The sequence below is a fragment of the Gobio gobio genome, assembly GCF_949357685.1.
Source record: "Gobio gobio genome assembly, chromosome: 12".
NCBI lineage: Eukaryota > Metazoa > Chordata > Actinopteri > Cypriniformes > Gobionidae > Gobio > Gobio gobio.
In genome coordinates, this window is record NC_137105.1 from 51283001 (window position 1) to 51298200 (window position 15200).

Here is a 15200-nt window from a genome sequence, read left to right on the forward strand (position 1 = left end):
AGAAAGCCTAGCAACTAGCTTAGGACATGCTAGCAATGTGTTTAAACATGCTAGCAACTTGCTAATCTATGCTAACAACATGTTAAAAAATACAAACATGTTAAATCATGCTAGCAACATATTCAAACATGCTAGCAACATGTTAAAGGTGCACATTTTAGCGCGATCTAGTGGTGAGGTTGTGAATTGCAACCGTCCACTGCTCACCCCTCCCTTTCTGAGCACATGGAGAAGCTACGGTGGCCCACACAGGACAAAGATGTCGTCGTCTGAGACAGCAGAGAGTGACTAGCGTTCTGTAGAGAAATTTCTCCGTTTGCGGCCACTGTAGAAACATGGCGGCACAAAATGGCGGCTTCACTGTAAGGGGACCATATAAATGAACAACAATTTGTATCTGTGCATTTGAGTGTGTAGATAGAAACGCTCATTCTAAGGTAATAAAAACATAACTGCTCATTATTTAAGGTCTTACACCACTAAAAACATGTATTATATAGCATTTCTGTCAATAGATCCTCATAAATATTACACACTGCACCTTTAAATAATGCCGAAATCATGCAAATTCATGTTAAAACACCCAAGCAACATGTTAAATCATGCTAGTAGCATGCTAATTCATGCTAACAACATGATAAATCATGCTGGCAATGTGTCAAATCACCTAATCTTATTTCAAGATTTTCTACTTTTTTAAACTAAGATATTTATTTTGTTAAGGAACACTGAAAAAGGATTTTACTTAAGTTAACTCGTGCATATTTTGATGTAGAAGAAATATGTTATCATTATAAATATTTTGAATATGCTACCTAAGATTTGTGAAACTTTCACTCCAGAGAAAATAAACCTGCTTTTGAAATAAAATAAATAAATAAAGATGTAACATTTATCGTGATAATTATCGATATCGACTGATATGAAAACATGCTAACAACATGCTAAATCAGGCTGGCAATGTGGTAAATCATGTTTAATCATTAAAGCAACATGCTAGACAAATGCAAAAGCATGCTAATTAGCATGTTGTTAGCATGCTAGTTCATGTTAACAACATGTTAAAACATGCCAGCAACATGTGTTGAACTGCACAATGGTATTATGGCAGAAATGTGGTATATACATTTAGAATTTTATTTTATTATTAATGTAGACATGTATTAAAGTAGTAATTGAATATAATTACAGTATTTTATGTTATTTAGCTATAGCATTTGTGCATTTGTATCTATACAAAATATTTGACTACTGTTTTTCATTACAAATACGTAGAAACCATATAGTAAACAGTCAGAATATTTAACATTTACCTTATGAGGTTGTTTAAATATTTACTGATGTTACTGTTTTTGTTACTGAACATAAATTTACATGTGCATCCCAACACAAGCTACTGCTAAGTCAACTTGAGCTACTGTCAAACGTGTATTTCTAATAGACAAAACGCATAATATTATTAATATTGCAACTATGCCAAAGATACGCATCATCAAAGACAGGCAACACAAACTATCACCAGTTAAAACTATTAAGATGTTAATTTTGTTAACTCGTGCATATTTGGAGGTAGAAGATATTTTATCATTATAAATATTTTGAATATGCTACCTCAGATTTGTGAAATGTCAGTTTTTGTCATGTTCTGACAATAAATAGTACTGTCTAGTTTCTGCAACTTTCACTCAAGAAAAACAAATATGCTTTTAAACTTTAATAAATAAGTAAAAATGTAACATTCATCGTGATATTTATCAATATTGATATGAAATATGTGTGGCCATATCACCCAGCCCTAAGTTATCTTTATAGTTATTGTTCCTAGAGTGTGAACGGGCCTTTAAATCAATACATTTGATCTGAGAACAAAGGTGCACACGCTCAAATTTAGAAAAATAGTGACAAAATGTCCTTGCTGGACTGAGGAATTACTTTAATTGACTGAGTCACTTTACTGCTTGTCGGTTTAATTCTTATTTTTTGTCTGAATAATAAAAAGTGTTATATAATTGGAGTGAGTCTGTGCTGTCTGTGTAGTGTGAGACGGATCTGTGGTCCAGGGAGTGGCACTGAAAGCTACAAACACAGTCTAGTGTTCATGAGTCGGTCATTAATCAATGACTTTCAGTCACATGCTGGCTGATGACTGGCTGTTGCTATAACTAGGCACCTTGGGCAGAGTCCACATCCCAAGTTTACCTGTCATGATCTTCAAATGTCAATCTTGTTCAAGATTACGAGCAACTCAAAACACGTGAAATGACGTGAAGATTCTGGAATGAGGAAACACTTGTTTATCTTTTCACAAATCAGCAGACATACCAGCTTTGGTTTCAAATTCTTTAACTTAAGTTGGCTTAAGCTAAATCTTTTAACTAAACATCCCAAAAATGTTGAGCATGAAACAAATGCAAATGATGGACTTTATGTTAAGCCCGCCCACCGACTCTATACACGATGTGATTGGCCTGACCAGAGTTCGGTTTTTCCAAATTAGATTTGCTGCCGCTAGGGTGCGTCTAGATTTCTAGGCTAATAGGGAAGACAAGTCAGGTGTTGATTTGAGAGGCTAAAGCGTTGGGTTAACCCGCTGGCCGCTTCGTCGCTACTTTAAAAAATAAAAACTTTAATTTAACAAACAAAAAAATGCATTTTTCTAAATTAACTTAATAAAGAAACGAAATGAAATATAACTACTTTGACATTCAAAACAAAACTGAACTATTGTAATAGCTGCAACAATGTGTAATAGGTATGATAAAAAACAACAACCACATGCTCCAGTCGGACTCGGGCCAAGAATTTTGAGAAGCTGTCAGACACGGGCCTAGATTTGAGCTTCTTGTCTGCAAGCGTTCATTTTTCACAAAAGAGAGTAACGCGAGTAACAAACTCATTTAAATTTCAGTAATTGTAATTGCGTTACTTGATTAAAAAATATTTAGTTACATGCACGTTACCGTTAAAAGTAGTGGAATTGACCTATCGTAAGCCCCGCCCCTCGAACGCAGATGAGCCAATGGCAGTTGAGTATCAGTTGCGCTGGGACCGGAACTCGGACATCTTTAGGTTTCAGCGCCATAGAGAAACATTGGGAAATCCGAAGCTCTCATCGGTTTGATGGTGTTTATGCTACAAAAATGCTCAAATATCTCCTATTTTGATGGGTATTATCATTTCCGGGTAGTGAAAGGAAGAGCTCGCACGCAGTTTATCGGAGTTGTTTTGCAGATACAAAGTTTACCAGTTATTAATTTCACCCTCGAAAAGTCATAAGCTCTGTGTATATGTTTGTTTACTGTTAGTTGTATGAGTGTTTTTGTGTAATTTGCTGTGTGTGTTAATGGTAATGCAACGGAGAGAGAGAGTTTGTGAATGAGACATTAATGCGCACTTCTTATGCTTTGTGTGTTCAGCTCTTACGATGATTTTTTGGAGTAAAAAATGACATAATAAACTTGATAAACCATCAGTAAAGTTTGGCCATCATTCGGACGGATATACGCTACATTCTGTGTCCAAAAACATCTCGGGATAAGGTTTTCACACTGACAGCTGTCATTGTAAGATATAGCAACTCCGTTTGTTTGTCCGAGTTAGCAACAGTAACTAAGGGGGGCGGGGCTTACCGATAGGTCAATTACAGTAACGCATTACTTTGTAGCGCGTTACTCCCAACACTGGTAAGATGAGATGAAACAAATGATCACATAATTTTGATTGCTCATATGTATTTAATTGATAAACAAATAAAAATGAGTCATTACATGGGACCAATCCTGGATCATGTCAAATTGCCAACAGTAGGGTTTAAACTAATTAAAAAACAGAAACAAACTAGTGGTGGGAAAAATGAGAACAAATGAAACAGGAACTAGAATTAAATCAAAACAGAACATACACGCTACATTACGCCACCCCCGTACAACTAAGGAGGAAGGGCCAAGGTGTAGCCGGAGGGAGGCCAGAGCCAGGTGGAGCACTAGGGGTGGAGGGACGAGGCGGACTGCTTTAACTGTGTGTTTTACTGCGGCTGAAACAGTCGAGACAGAACAACATCAGGTGATGTTGGCTGTTAATGTGCTATCGTGTCTCTGGTAGTGATGGGTCGTTCATGAAAAAAAAAATAGTTTTCAAGATTTTTACATGTGTATATGACAAACATGATGAACAATGAACACAGGGTGTACATATTACACGATTACACTGATACAGTTACAGGAAAAGCATTTGATCACACAAAATCTGGTCTTCTACGCAAAATATAAACCCTCCATTTCTCCCACATATTGTCAAAATAGACTTTTTGGAGCCTTTTCTGAAAAGTAATCCGCTCCATGATGAACATTGCATATACAATATGATGCCAGTCATCTAGTGTTGGGGATTAGGAATCAAACACTTCTTTCTAATAGCTTTCCATGATGTTAAACTCAACATACCAAATAGACGTTTGATCATGAAAGATTTTGAACAAATAGAACTACAAGAATTGACCGTTCGCAAAGACCCGCCCCCTTTAGTTACTGTTGCTAAGCCATGGCACTCTCACACCACACACACGTTCTCACGTAGAGAAAATACATCAAAGAGGACACTCACAACACGCCGACAGACAGAAAAGAGCAAGTTACTTTTGATATTAAATAAAGTCTAAACTTTCAAATTGTCATTTTTTTAAAGAAATTTAAATAATAAATAGCGTTTTGTGGCTCTTTAATGTGTGGTGATCGCTGTAGCGCCTCGTGAACCGATCGTCTCTTCCTTCTAGTTCATTGATAAGCATGAAATAAACATGAATGAACACTAAAAGAAATGTTGTTTCAACCGCGGAAAGACATCAGTACACACCGTTTCTCCAAGTTCAAGTCCACCGACGTTAATCTACTAAAACTCTTCTGACTGCTGTGTCGGACAAACGGGCTGATTCTGTGCTGTGATTGGTCAGATCGCCTGTCAATCAAACTCACGACGAAGGGTGAATTCTATCACTACTAGAATGGCCATAGTGGTCATTCTGACCGTTCGTACTAGATTGCACAGAATGTCATTTTTGTCATGTCATATTTACATTCGAAGCTTCTATTTTAGAATAAAGCTTTATATGTCTATCATCATATTTTATGACGGCCTAAAAAAGTGTCAAATAAAATCCTCAATTTGAATAAAATCAAACAATATGGATTAAATGGAGCACCGAGTGCCAAGCGAACGCAGATTGGTCTAGATATTGCAATCTTTTGTATAATTTAGTAGTTTAGGGCTGTCCTCGCTTAAATTTGAGGTCTCGATTTGTAAAATATCCTTGCCCGTGCCGATTAACCGGCAAAATGCTGGAAGTGGCGTGAACATTTTCTAAGACTGCAACTCAGTTAACAAACTCCCTCTCTGCATATGCAGTAGCTTATAACGTTAATCTGGGAAAACAACAAGCACTATTTCACTGAATATTGTAAAGTAAATAATTTATAAACCTAAGCAAACACAGAAGAACATTTCAATGTTTTCTTATATGCAAACTTTTGTTCAAACCCTCATAATACGTAATGTACATTAGTGGATTGTTTATAATATGTATATTACATTATGTATTTTAACAGCATTGTTCAATATGATTACTTGCTTTTGATACTTGACATCAAAAAAACAACCCCATGATATCTTTTATAGTTTCACATGTGAAATTGATAAGGAAATAATGGGGTTAATGTACCTGAGAGTGAGAGTTCCCCAGCCTGGCTCTCACAGTTTCTGATGAGAAAAGCTCCGTTGTTGTTTTCCTGAGACATCAACATCTTCTCCGCATCCGAGCGCTTCGTTTCTGGAAAATACCATCTGCGGAGGAAGAGCAGCACAAGGTTATTTGAACTAGATATCATATCACACAATACATTTCATCTCCTTGAAATCTTTGTACTAAAAACTATTAATTCTGATCAAAAACAGGCACGGGTCTGCTCTGATGAGATCACTGAGGAAAAAACTATTAATAAAATACATCAAACCATATAATCATAGATAGTTAGGATAGCACATTTTTAAACACTTTTTTCTATTTATTTATTTTACGTTAAAGGTTGTGCGTCCAATCAAACGACAGCATTTTGGTTTAAATTGAGCTGTCACTTGGTAATATGACTAACACAATATTTAGTAATGTTAGTAAAGTTGTGCTTGAAGGTTTTCACCCCCGGCTCTGAATGTGTTGTGTTTCATTCTGGAGCGTCAGTGAATGTTTGAGGCTTTTTTAATAGTTGTGTTTGAGTCCCTCAATCATCCTCAGATCTCAGAATCACACAGACAGACACACACACACACACACACACACACACACACACACACACACACACACAGCCGTGGACCATCAGGGAACCACACACACACACACACACACAGCCGTGGATCATCAGGGAACCACACATACACACACAGCCGTGGACCATCAGGGAACCACACACACACACACAGCCGTGGACCATCAGGGAACCACACATACACACACACAGCCGTGGACCATCAGGGAACCACACACACACACACACACACAGCCGTGGACCATCAGGGAACCACACATACACACACACAGCCGTGGACCATCAGGGAACCACACATACACACACACAGCCGTGGACCATCAGGGAACCACACACACACACACAGCCGTGGACCATCAGGGAACCACACACACACAGCCGTGGATCATCAGGGAACCACACACACATGTGAAATGTGAGGACATTCCATAGGCGTAATGGTTTTTATACCGTACAAACCGTATTTTCTATCCCCTTACACTGCCCCTGCCCCTAAACCTACCCCTCACACACACACACACACACACACACACACACACACACACACAGCCCCTAAACCTAACCCTCGCAGGAGACTGTGCAGTTCACTTTCTGTGATAAAAACCTCATTCTGTGATTTATAAGCATTTTGAAAAGTGAGGACATGGGGAACGTCCTCATATTTCACCCTCTTTTTGTAATACCCATGTCATTATACACATTTGTGTCCTGATATTTCACAAAAACATGCCCACACACACACATACACACACAGCCATGGACCATCAGGGAACCACACATACACACACACAGCCGTGGACCATCAGGGAACCACACACACACACACACACACACACACACACACACACACACACACAGCCATGGACCATCAGGGAACCACACACACACACACACACACACACACAGCCGTGGACCATCAGGGAACCACACACACACACACACACACACACCCGTGGACTATCAGGGAACAACACACACACACACACAGCCATGGACCATCAGGGAACCACACATACACACACACACACACACACAGCCGTGGATCATCAGGGAACCACACACACACACACACACAGCCGTGGACCATCAGGGAACGACACACACACACACACACACACAGCCGTGGATCATCAGGGAACCACACACACACACACAGCCGTGGACCATCAGGGAACCACACACACACACACACACCCGTGGACTATCAGGGAACAACACACACACACACACAGCCGTGGACCATCAGGGAACGACACACACACACACACACACACACACAGCCGTGGATCATCAGGGAACCACACACACACACACACAGCCGTGGACCATCAGGGAACCACACACACACACACACACACACACACACAGCCGTGGATCATCAGGGAACCACACACACACACACAGCCGTGGACCATCAGGGAACCACACACACACACACACAGCCGTGGACCATCAGGGAACCACACACACACACACACACACAGCCGTGGATCATCAGGGAACCACACACACACACACAGCCGTGGACCATCAGGGAACCACACACACACACACACACGTGGACCATCAGGGAACAACACACAGACAGCCGTGGACCATCAGGGAACCACACACACACACACACACACACAGGATTAAGAATCAAGGGTTCATAAACTTTTGATCCGGGTCATTTTTTATAAATTCAGCTGTTTTAGTTTGTCTTGTAGACTCTATGTAAACATCTTTTATGTAAAATTTCAGACCCGCTCTATATTAGGTGGCCTTAACTACTATGAACTAACATTTTAATTAATCATTTCTAGGGCTGTAATCAACCAAAGAAAATCTTGGTCGACTGAAGTCCTGAAATTTTCGACTAAAAATCGACTAAAAATGACGTTAGGAAAAAAAAGTAAAATTAATTAGCTGCGCACTGTGCGCAGTACTTGGTAGCCTTGTTGTCTGCATAAATGAATTATAAATAAACATAAAAAACTAGTAGGCTATTTGCAGTACATTAAATAATTTTTCAGCTGATTATTTTGCACTGAAATGAGTCTGACACACGAGTCTATCAGCTCTGACAGCGTTGCATCAAGTGCACCTGCGCAATATCATAGACTATGATTTCCCAAAATATAGTACTATTGTCAACTAGATATCATCACAAGAACTTTTGAGGAATATGCAACATAATTTAGACAATTGTTTTTGTCATATGTATTATAATAACTGACAGACAGTATAATTTCAGCCGCTCTGTGCAGCTCGAACAGGATCAGCTGAGCTCAGCTTCGCGGCTGAGACACGAATAGACTATTAACTTAAAGCTTTTACTCTTAAACACAAAAGGCACGTCCACTTTAATAAAAAATGAATATTTATTAAACAAGCCAGATCAAGAGCAGAAAAAACGCTCTCACAATTAAATAAATAATATAAATTACAGAAAACTATCCTTCTTCAATCTGTCTCTCTTCTCCAGTGGGTTGGGCTAATCCAAAAGTGAAAACAATGGGGGTGTTTTGAAGACAGACTGTTACCTGTGAAACAGAGGTGCTCTGAAAACACCCCCATTAGCAATTAGTGCTTGACACCTGATTAAATGAACGCGGCGCGACAAAACTGATTAAATGAACGCGGCAAAACTGATGAAATGAACGCGGCAAAACGGACAGAACAGATCCACTTTTGCGGCACGACTGAAGCGTGATGTTGTGACGCTTCCCCTCATGTGTATGTTGATGGGCGTTCCTCAAGTTTACCGCTATGGGCGTGCGTTTGAGCCAGCGGGGAATGAAAAAAAAAGGACCGGCGAGAGACTTCTCTTCTCCAGTGGGTTGGGCTAATCCAAAAGAAGTGAAAACAATGGGGGTGTTCTGAAGGCAGACTGATACCTGTGAAACAGGGGTGCTCTGAAAACACCCCCTTTAGCAATTAGTGCTTTTCACCTGATTAAATGAACGCGGCGCAGCAAAACTGATTAAATGAACGCGGCAAAAACTAATTAAATGAACGCTGCAAAAAATCGACCAATCAAAATTTTGGTCGAGCCAGAACGTATCGACCAATAATCGACTAATCGACTGGGAGATTACAGCCCTAATCATTTCATACAATGCACTAATTGTGTACATACATGTTTTTACATTGTACTTACATTTTTTTTTATTATCTGCATGCAAGTACAACTGTAATTCATTTCTGTAGTTACATTTATAATTCTGCAAGATGTTCACAAACTTTCAAGCACACTTGTGTTTAGCCCAGTGTTTGTTTCATATGTTGTTTATTAATGTGTTGGTTACCACTTCATACTCAGTGCAAGAACTTCTGAAGCAAAGCCAGCTGACAACCACTGGACTGGATAACAACTGAGCACGTTCAAAAGACTATGAGATACTTATATCATAAACAAACCTTTTGGTTTTCTTCAGTGTTTGTGATTGTTGACATACACACACACACACACACTGCAGAGCCCTTGTGTCCATTAGGTTCTAGTAGTGTAGTAATGTCACACACCAGCAGCAGCAAAACTGAAATACAGTCTAGTCATTGTCAAATGACTACATCTGACCGAAAGTATGTCAAATAGCTACAAAACAAATTTACAGTCAAGCACATTACGTAGTCGTGGCAGAGCTGGAAAAACCGGAAAGCACCTACGTCAGAAACTATTCAGTGTGCCAAAGTGACATACAAAACAGCCTTAAGTGAGAGATAACACACACACACAACAGAGTTACTGATACTGAAGACCCCTTTCCTATAGCTCAATTACAAGTCCAGTATAATAAACCATTTATTTAAATGTACTTATTTTTATAGTGTGGATCTTTTTTATTGATTTATGGCACCTATAGTGCACAACGCATAGGAATCATTAACAGGCTCAACACCCCTGGTTGTTCACTGAACATTAACCCGCTTCCCTTGAGAAACAGCAGAGAGTGCAGAGATAGAGTCAGCTGCGCCAGGAATACTCAGACTATTGCTCTTGCTGAACGCAAAGTTGGTCACAATTACTCTTCAGATGTCCCGGGCGTTTATGCACACGACATAAGATCATCCCTGGTGGTCTCGAGGTTAGGATTCTGAGTTCTCACCGCCGTGACCCAGGTTCGATTCCCAGTCAGGGAACGCGCTTTGGGGCTAGGGCTGCCACTAACGACTATTTTTATATCGATTAATCTATCGACTAATTTGTTGGTTAATCGATTCATCTATCGACTAATTTATTGGTTAATCAATTAATCTATCGACTAATTTATCAGTTAATCTATCGACTAATTTATCGGTTAATCTATCAACTAATTTATTGATTAATCGATTAATCTATCAACTAATTTATTGATTAATCGATTAATCTATCAACTAATTTATTGATTGATCGATTAATCTATCAACTAATTTATTGATTAATCTATAGACTAATTTATCGGTTCATCTATCGATGAGTTTATCGACTAATTTATTGGTTAATCTATCGACTAATTTATCGATTCATCTATCGACTAGTGCTAGACCGATATATCGGGCCGATATTTGCGTGTATCGGCATCGGCTGATACAAGGCTGCTGCGTTCGCCGATATTTTTTTCCCTGCATTATTTCCAGACAGGCGTCCACAGGGCAGCTCTCGCCGTCTTCAAACTCTCTTGCTCTCCCTCGCGCATATTACTCAAAATCAATTGAGAGTTGACACGATGGTAAAAGGTCGAAAGACTGAAGTTTCACGTGGAGCATTGGGAGATTTTTTTCCTGAATTACCGCTGGTGTTGCTCTACAAGAGATTAAGTGAAGAGCACCTACACTCTAAAAAATGCTGGGTTAAAAATAACCCAAGTTGGGTTGAAAATGGACTAATCCAGCAATTGGGTTGTTTTAACCCAGCAATTGGGTTGTTTTAACCCAGCGATTGGGTTGTTTTAAGCAAACATTTAACCCAACCGCTGGGTCAAAACAACCCAATTGCTGGGTTAGTCCATATTCAACCCAACTTGGGTTATTTTAACCCAGCATTTTATAGAGTGTAACAATTAAATGCCTAGGTTGTAAATAGTTTTAAAATGAAGTATAGTACAGTCAGTGTGCACTTTATCATGCTGCTTGCTTGTTGATACTGTGTGCAATAGTGTCATTATTTTATTTATGCTTAAATATTTATTTTCAGAATTTATTTTCATCACTGAACTCTTTTTTTTCTTGTTCTACCTCACCTGTTTTTACTATTTGTTTAATATAGTTTTTTTTAGTTCAATAAATGTTCCTTTTTTTAAATTGTAAATTTTAAATTGTTATTATCCTGATCATTGTGTCATTATAAATTGAGGGAGCAAAAGCAGTATCGGCTTCAAATATCGGCTCAAGAAAATCGGCAGCCCGTATCGCTCATCGGCTAAGGCTGTTGAAAAAAATCGGTATCGGCATCGGCACTAAAAAATCCATATCGGTCGATCCCTACTATCGACTAATATGTTGATTAATCTATCGACTAATTTGTTGATTAATCTATCGACTAATATGTTGATTAATCTATCGACTAATTTGTTGATTAATCGATTAATCTATCGACTAATTTATCAGTTAATCTATCAACTAATTTATTGGTTAATCTATCAACTAATTTATTGATTAATCTATCGACAAATTTGTTGATTAATCTATCGACTAATTTATCCGGTTAATCTATCGACTAATTTATCGGTTAATCTATCGACTAATTTATCTATTAATCTATCGACTAATTTATTGATTAATCTGTTAATCTACCGGCAAATTTATTGATTAGTCGATTAATCTATCGACTAATTTATCGGTTAATCTATCGTCTAATTTATTAATTAATCGGTTAATCTGTCGACTAATTTATTAATTAATCGGTTAATCTATCGACTAATTTATCGGTTAATCTATCGACTAATTTATTAATTAATCGGTTAATCTATCGACTAATTTATTGATTAATTGGTTAATCTATAGACTAATTTATTGATTAATTGGTTAATCTATAGACTAATTTATTGATTAATTGATTAATCTATCGACTAATTTAATGATTAATCTATCGACTAATTTATTAATTAATCGGTTAATCTGTCGACTAATTTATTAATTAATCGATCAATCTATCGACTAATTTATCGGTTAATCTATCGACTAATTTATTAATTAATCGGTTAATCTATCGACTAATTTATTGATTAATTGGTTAATCTATAGACTAATTTATTGATTAATTGGTTAATCTATAGACTAATTTATTGATTAATTGATTAATCTATCGACTAATTTAATGATTAATCTATCGACTAATTTATCGGTTAATCTATCGACTAATTTATCACAATCATTTTCAACAATTTTACTTAAACACATTTCATTTAACTTGCAACGTTGACCTTCAGTAGTGTACTATAAAGTCTAAATGTAAACAAGCCCTTGACAAAATGTAAAACTAAAAGAGTAAAAATGTAAAAAGGTACAAACATAACAAAAAAAGAGAATATCAGCAAATACTTTTTATATAGAATAGTGTTGTCAAGATACCAAAATTTTGACTTCGATACGATACCAGACTAAAATACCTCAATACCGATACTGAATCCATACCATGGCACAAAACTGTAAAAGTAATTGAATAATATGACAGAACTTACTATTCATTGTTGTATCATTGTTTTAAGGTTAAAGAACTCTAAAAACTCACTTGTATGGCATGTTCCTGTCCTGCTTCACACAGAATACGAAGTCCGGCCCTTTAAGAGCTGCACGGACCACATTCATTGTAACACCCGATTTCTCATTCAACTCTGTATACGTTCACTAAAGACATATCCGACTGCGTTTACCCGAATACTCGCCAGGACGAGCATTTTTACATATTTTTTACCATTCAAACCTACGTCCTCACTCCTGCTGTCACACATCGACGCAGATTAAGAAATACTGCTCTTATTAGAGTGCTGCCATTTTTAAAGTACTGGTACTAATACAATTTCATATCCTACCCAACTAACCCAGTCGACTAATTAACAGCGTTGACGCAGTCGATTGCATCGACCAATCGCAACTGTTTCTGGGGCAGTTGTGGCCTAATGGTTAGAGAGTCGGACTTGTAACCCGAAGGTTGCGGGTTCGAGTCTCAAGTCCGGCAGGAATTGTCGATGGTGGGAGTGAATAACCAGCGCTCTCCTCCACCCTCAACACCACCACTGAGGTGAGACCCTTGAGCACCGAACCCCCAACTGCTCCCCAGGCACTGCAGCAATATGGCTGAAACTTCACTTCATTCTTAAACATGACAACAGTGCTTCTCAAACCTGTCCTGGGGAGATGCACATTTCCATCTCCCTCCTCATCACACACACCCAAGGCAAGTCTTGCAGTCTAATGAGCTGATGAGTTAAATCAGCTGTGTTTGATGAGGGAGACATTCACAGGACACTGAGAACAGGTTTGAGAAGCACTGCATTACAACACAGGTTACACAATTACACTGCCACACTTCACACAGTGTCAGCTGCATGAATTCAAAAAGAGATGACTCTTTCTGTCTGATGTGATGCTGTGATTGTCAGGAAGGTCATGGACTTTGTCAGACGTGACAACCCAGTGTTTGGGTAGTTTTTGTATTATTCAGATCCTGGGTCAGACGTAACAACCCAGTGTTTACAACCCTTACACAAACCCATCGATTCGCTTCAGAAGGCCTTTATTAACCTCACAGAACCTTTATAATGGGTAGATTCAAATTTTGGGCTGCCATTTTAAAGCTTGAATTAGCCTTTTTTTTTAATATAACTCAGATTGTATTTGTCTGAAAGATAAAAGTCATTTACACCTATAGGATGACTTGAGGGAGAGTAAATCATGGGGAAATTAAAATTGTGTCAATCTGTGTAATCTGCAAACATTAAAAATAAGATAGTAGGCTATTATAGTAAAAACGGGTCAACCCATTATGCTGGGTAAAATTAATCCAACATGTGTTCTGTCCTATATTTACCCATCCCTTGGGTTAAAAACCCAGTGTTTTTGGAGTGTAATTAGCCATGGTCATGAGATCATTCATAACAAAACCACAATGTCCTCTCATCTTTAAAAACCATACCTGTGATATCCAAGATTTCTAAACTGAGCCACTAGTGAGCCACAGAAACTTACGGTTCAGCATCGAGGCTTTCTAAGAGTGCCACATAGTTAGCAGGGATGTATCCCGTTTTGTTCGCTGAGATCCCGGTGATCGCTCTGGCGAACCACCAGTCAACCGAGTCATCGCCTCGGTTGAGCGGCTCCAGTTTATCCCCCGCGTTAAAGCTCAGGTCGTCCTCCGTGCGCGCCGTGTAGTCGTAGAGCGCGACGTAAACGTAACCGGGTTTCTCCGCCGGTATCGGCGGTAACTGCCGGGTGGGCGCCTTCGTAAAGTCATTCGTTATCACTTCAATGTGCCGTTTCTGGGGGGCAGGTGGGGTGTCAACCTCAGGGTCTCTGAAACACGAGAAAGTGCGTTGACAGCACATGTTAACTCTTTCTCTGAAGTCTCCCATCGTGAGATTGTTCGTGTGTAGATCAAGTTAAAACGAGGCGCATTTCAGTCATCCATAGGGTCCATTTGTGTTAGTAAATGTTGAGTGTAAGCGTTTCGTCCATTCTGTGAGCTGGAGAAAAGCCTTTGACCGGAGACTCGAGATAGCACAGCCCTGTCGACGGAGATTTATTGCTTGCACTCACAAATCTGGTCGCATTTCCTGGTCACATTATTCCTCAAACACCGTTTCAGGGTCATCCTGCCAAGGAAGATCTCGTTTTACAGAAACCTATTTACCTTTGAGTTCACACTTGAGAATGTGTATAGAGTTTGTAGCACAAATGGTCGTGCTTTAGATAGGATTGTTTCTC

At 38.8% G+C, this 15200-nt stretch overlaps 1 protein-coding gene across 1 annotated transcript in view; it reads right to left on the bottom strand.

Moving 5' to 3' along the window:
• Positions 1 to 15200, bottom strand: part of frk (fyn-related Src family tyrosine kinase) — a 36635-nt gene that overhangs the window by 21391 nt on the left and 44 nt on the right. The window contains exons 1-2 of the mRNA XM_079830812.1: positions 14466 to 15200; positions 5714 to 5835 (exon numbers count right to left, since the gene is read on the bottom strand). The exon at positions 14466 to 15200 is cut by the window's right edge and continues 44 nt beyond it. Coding sequence (XP_079686938.1) covers positions 5714 to 5835; positions 14466 to 14848 — 505 coding nt within the window. The 5' untranslated portion in view covers positions 14849 to 15200. The remainder of the gene's footprint in view (positions 1 to 5713; positions 5836 to 14465) is intronic.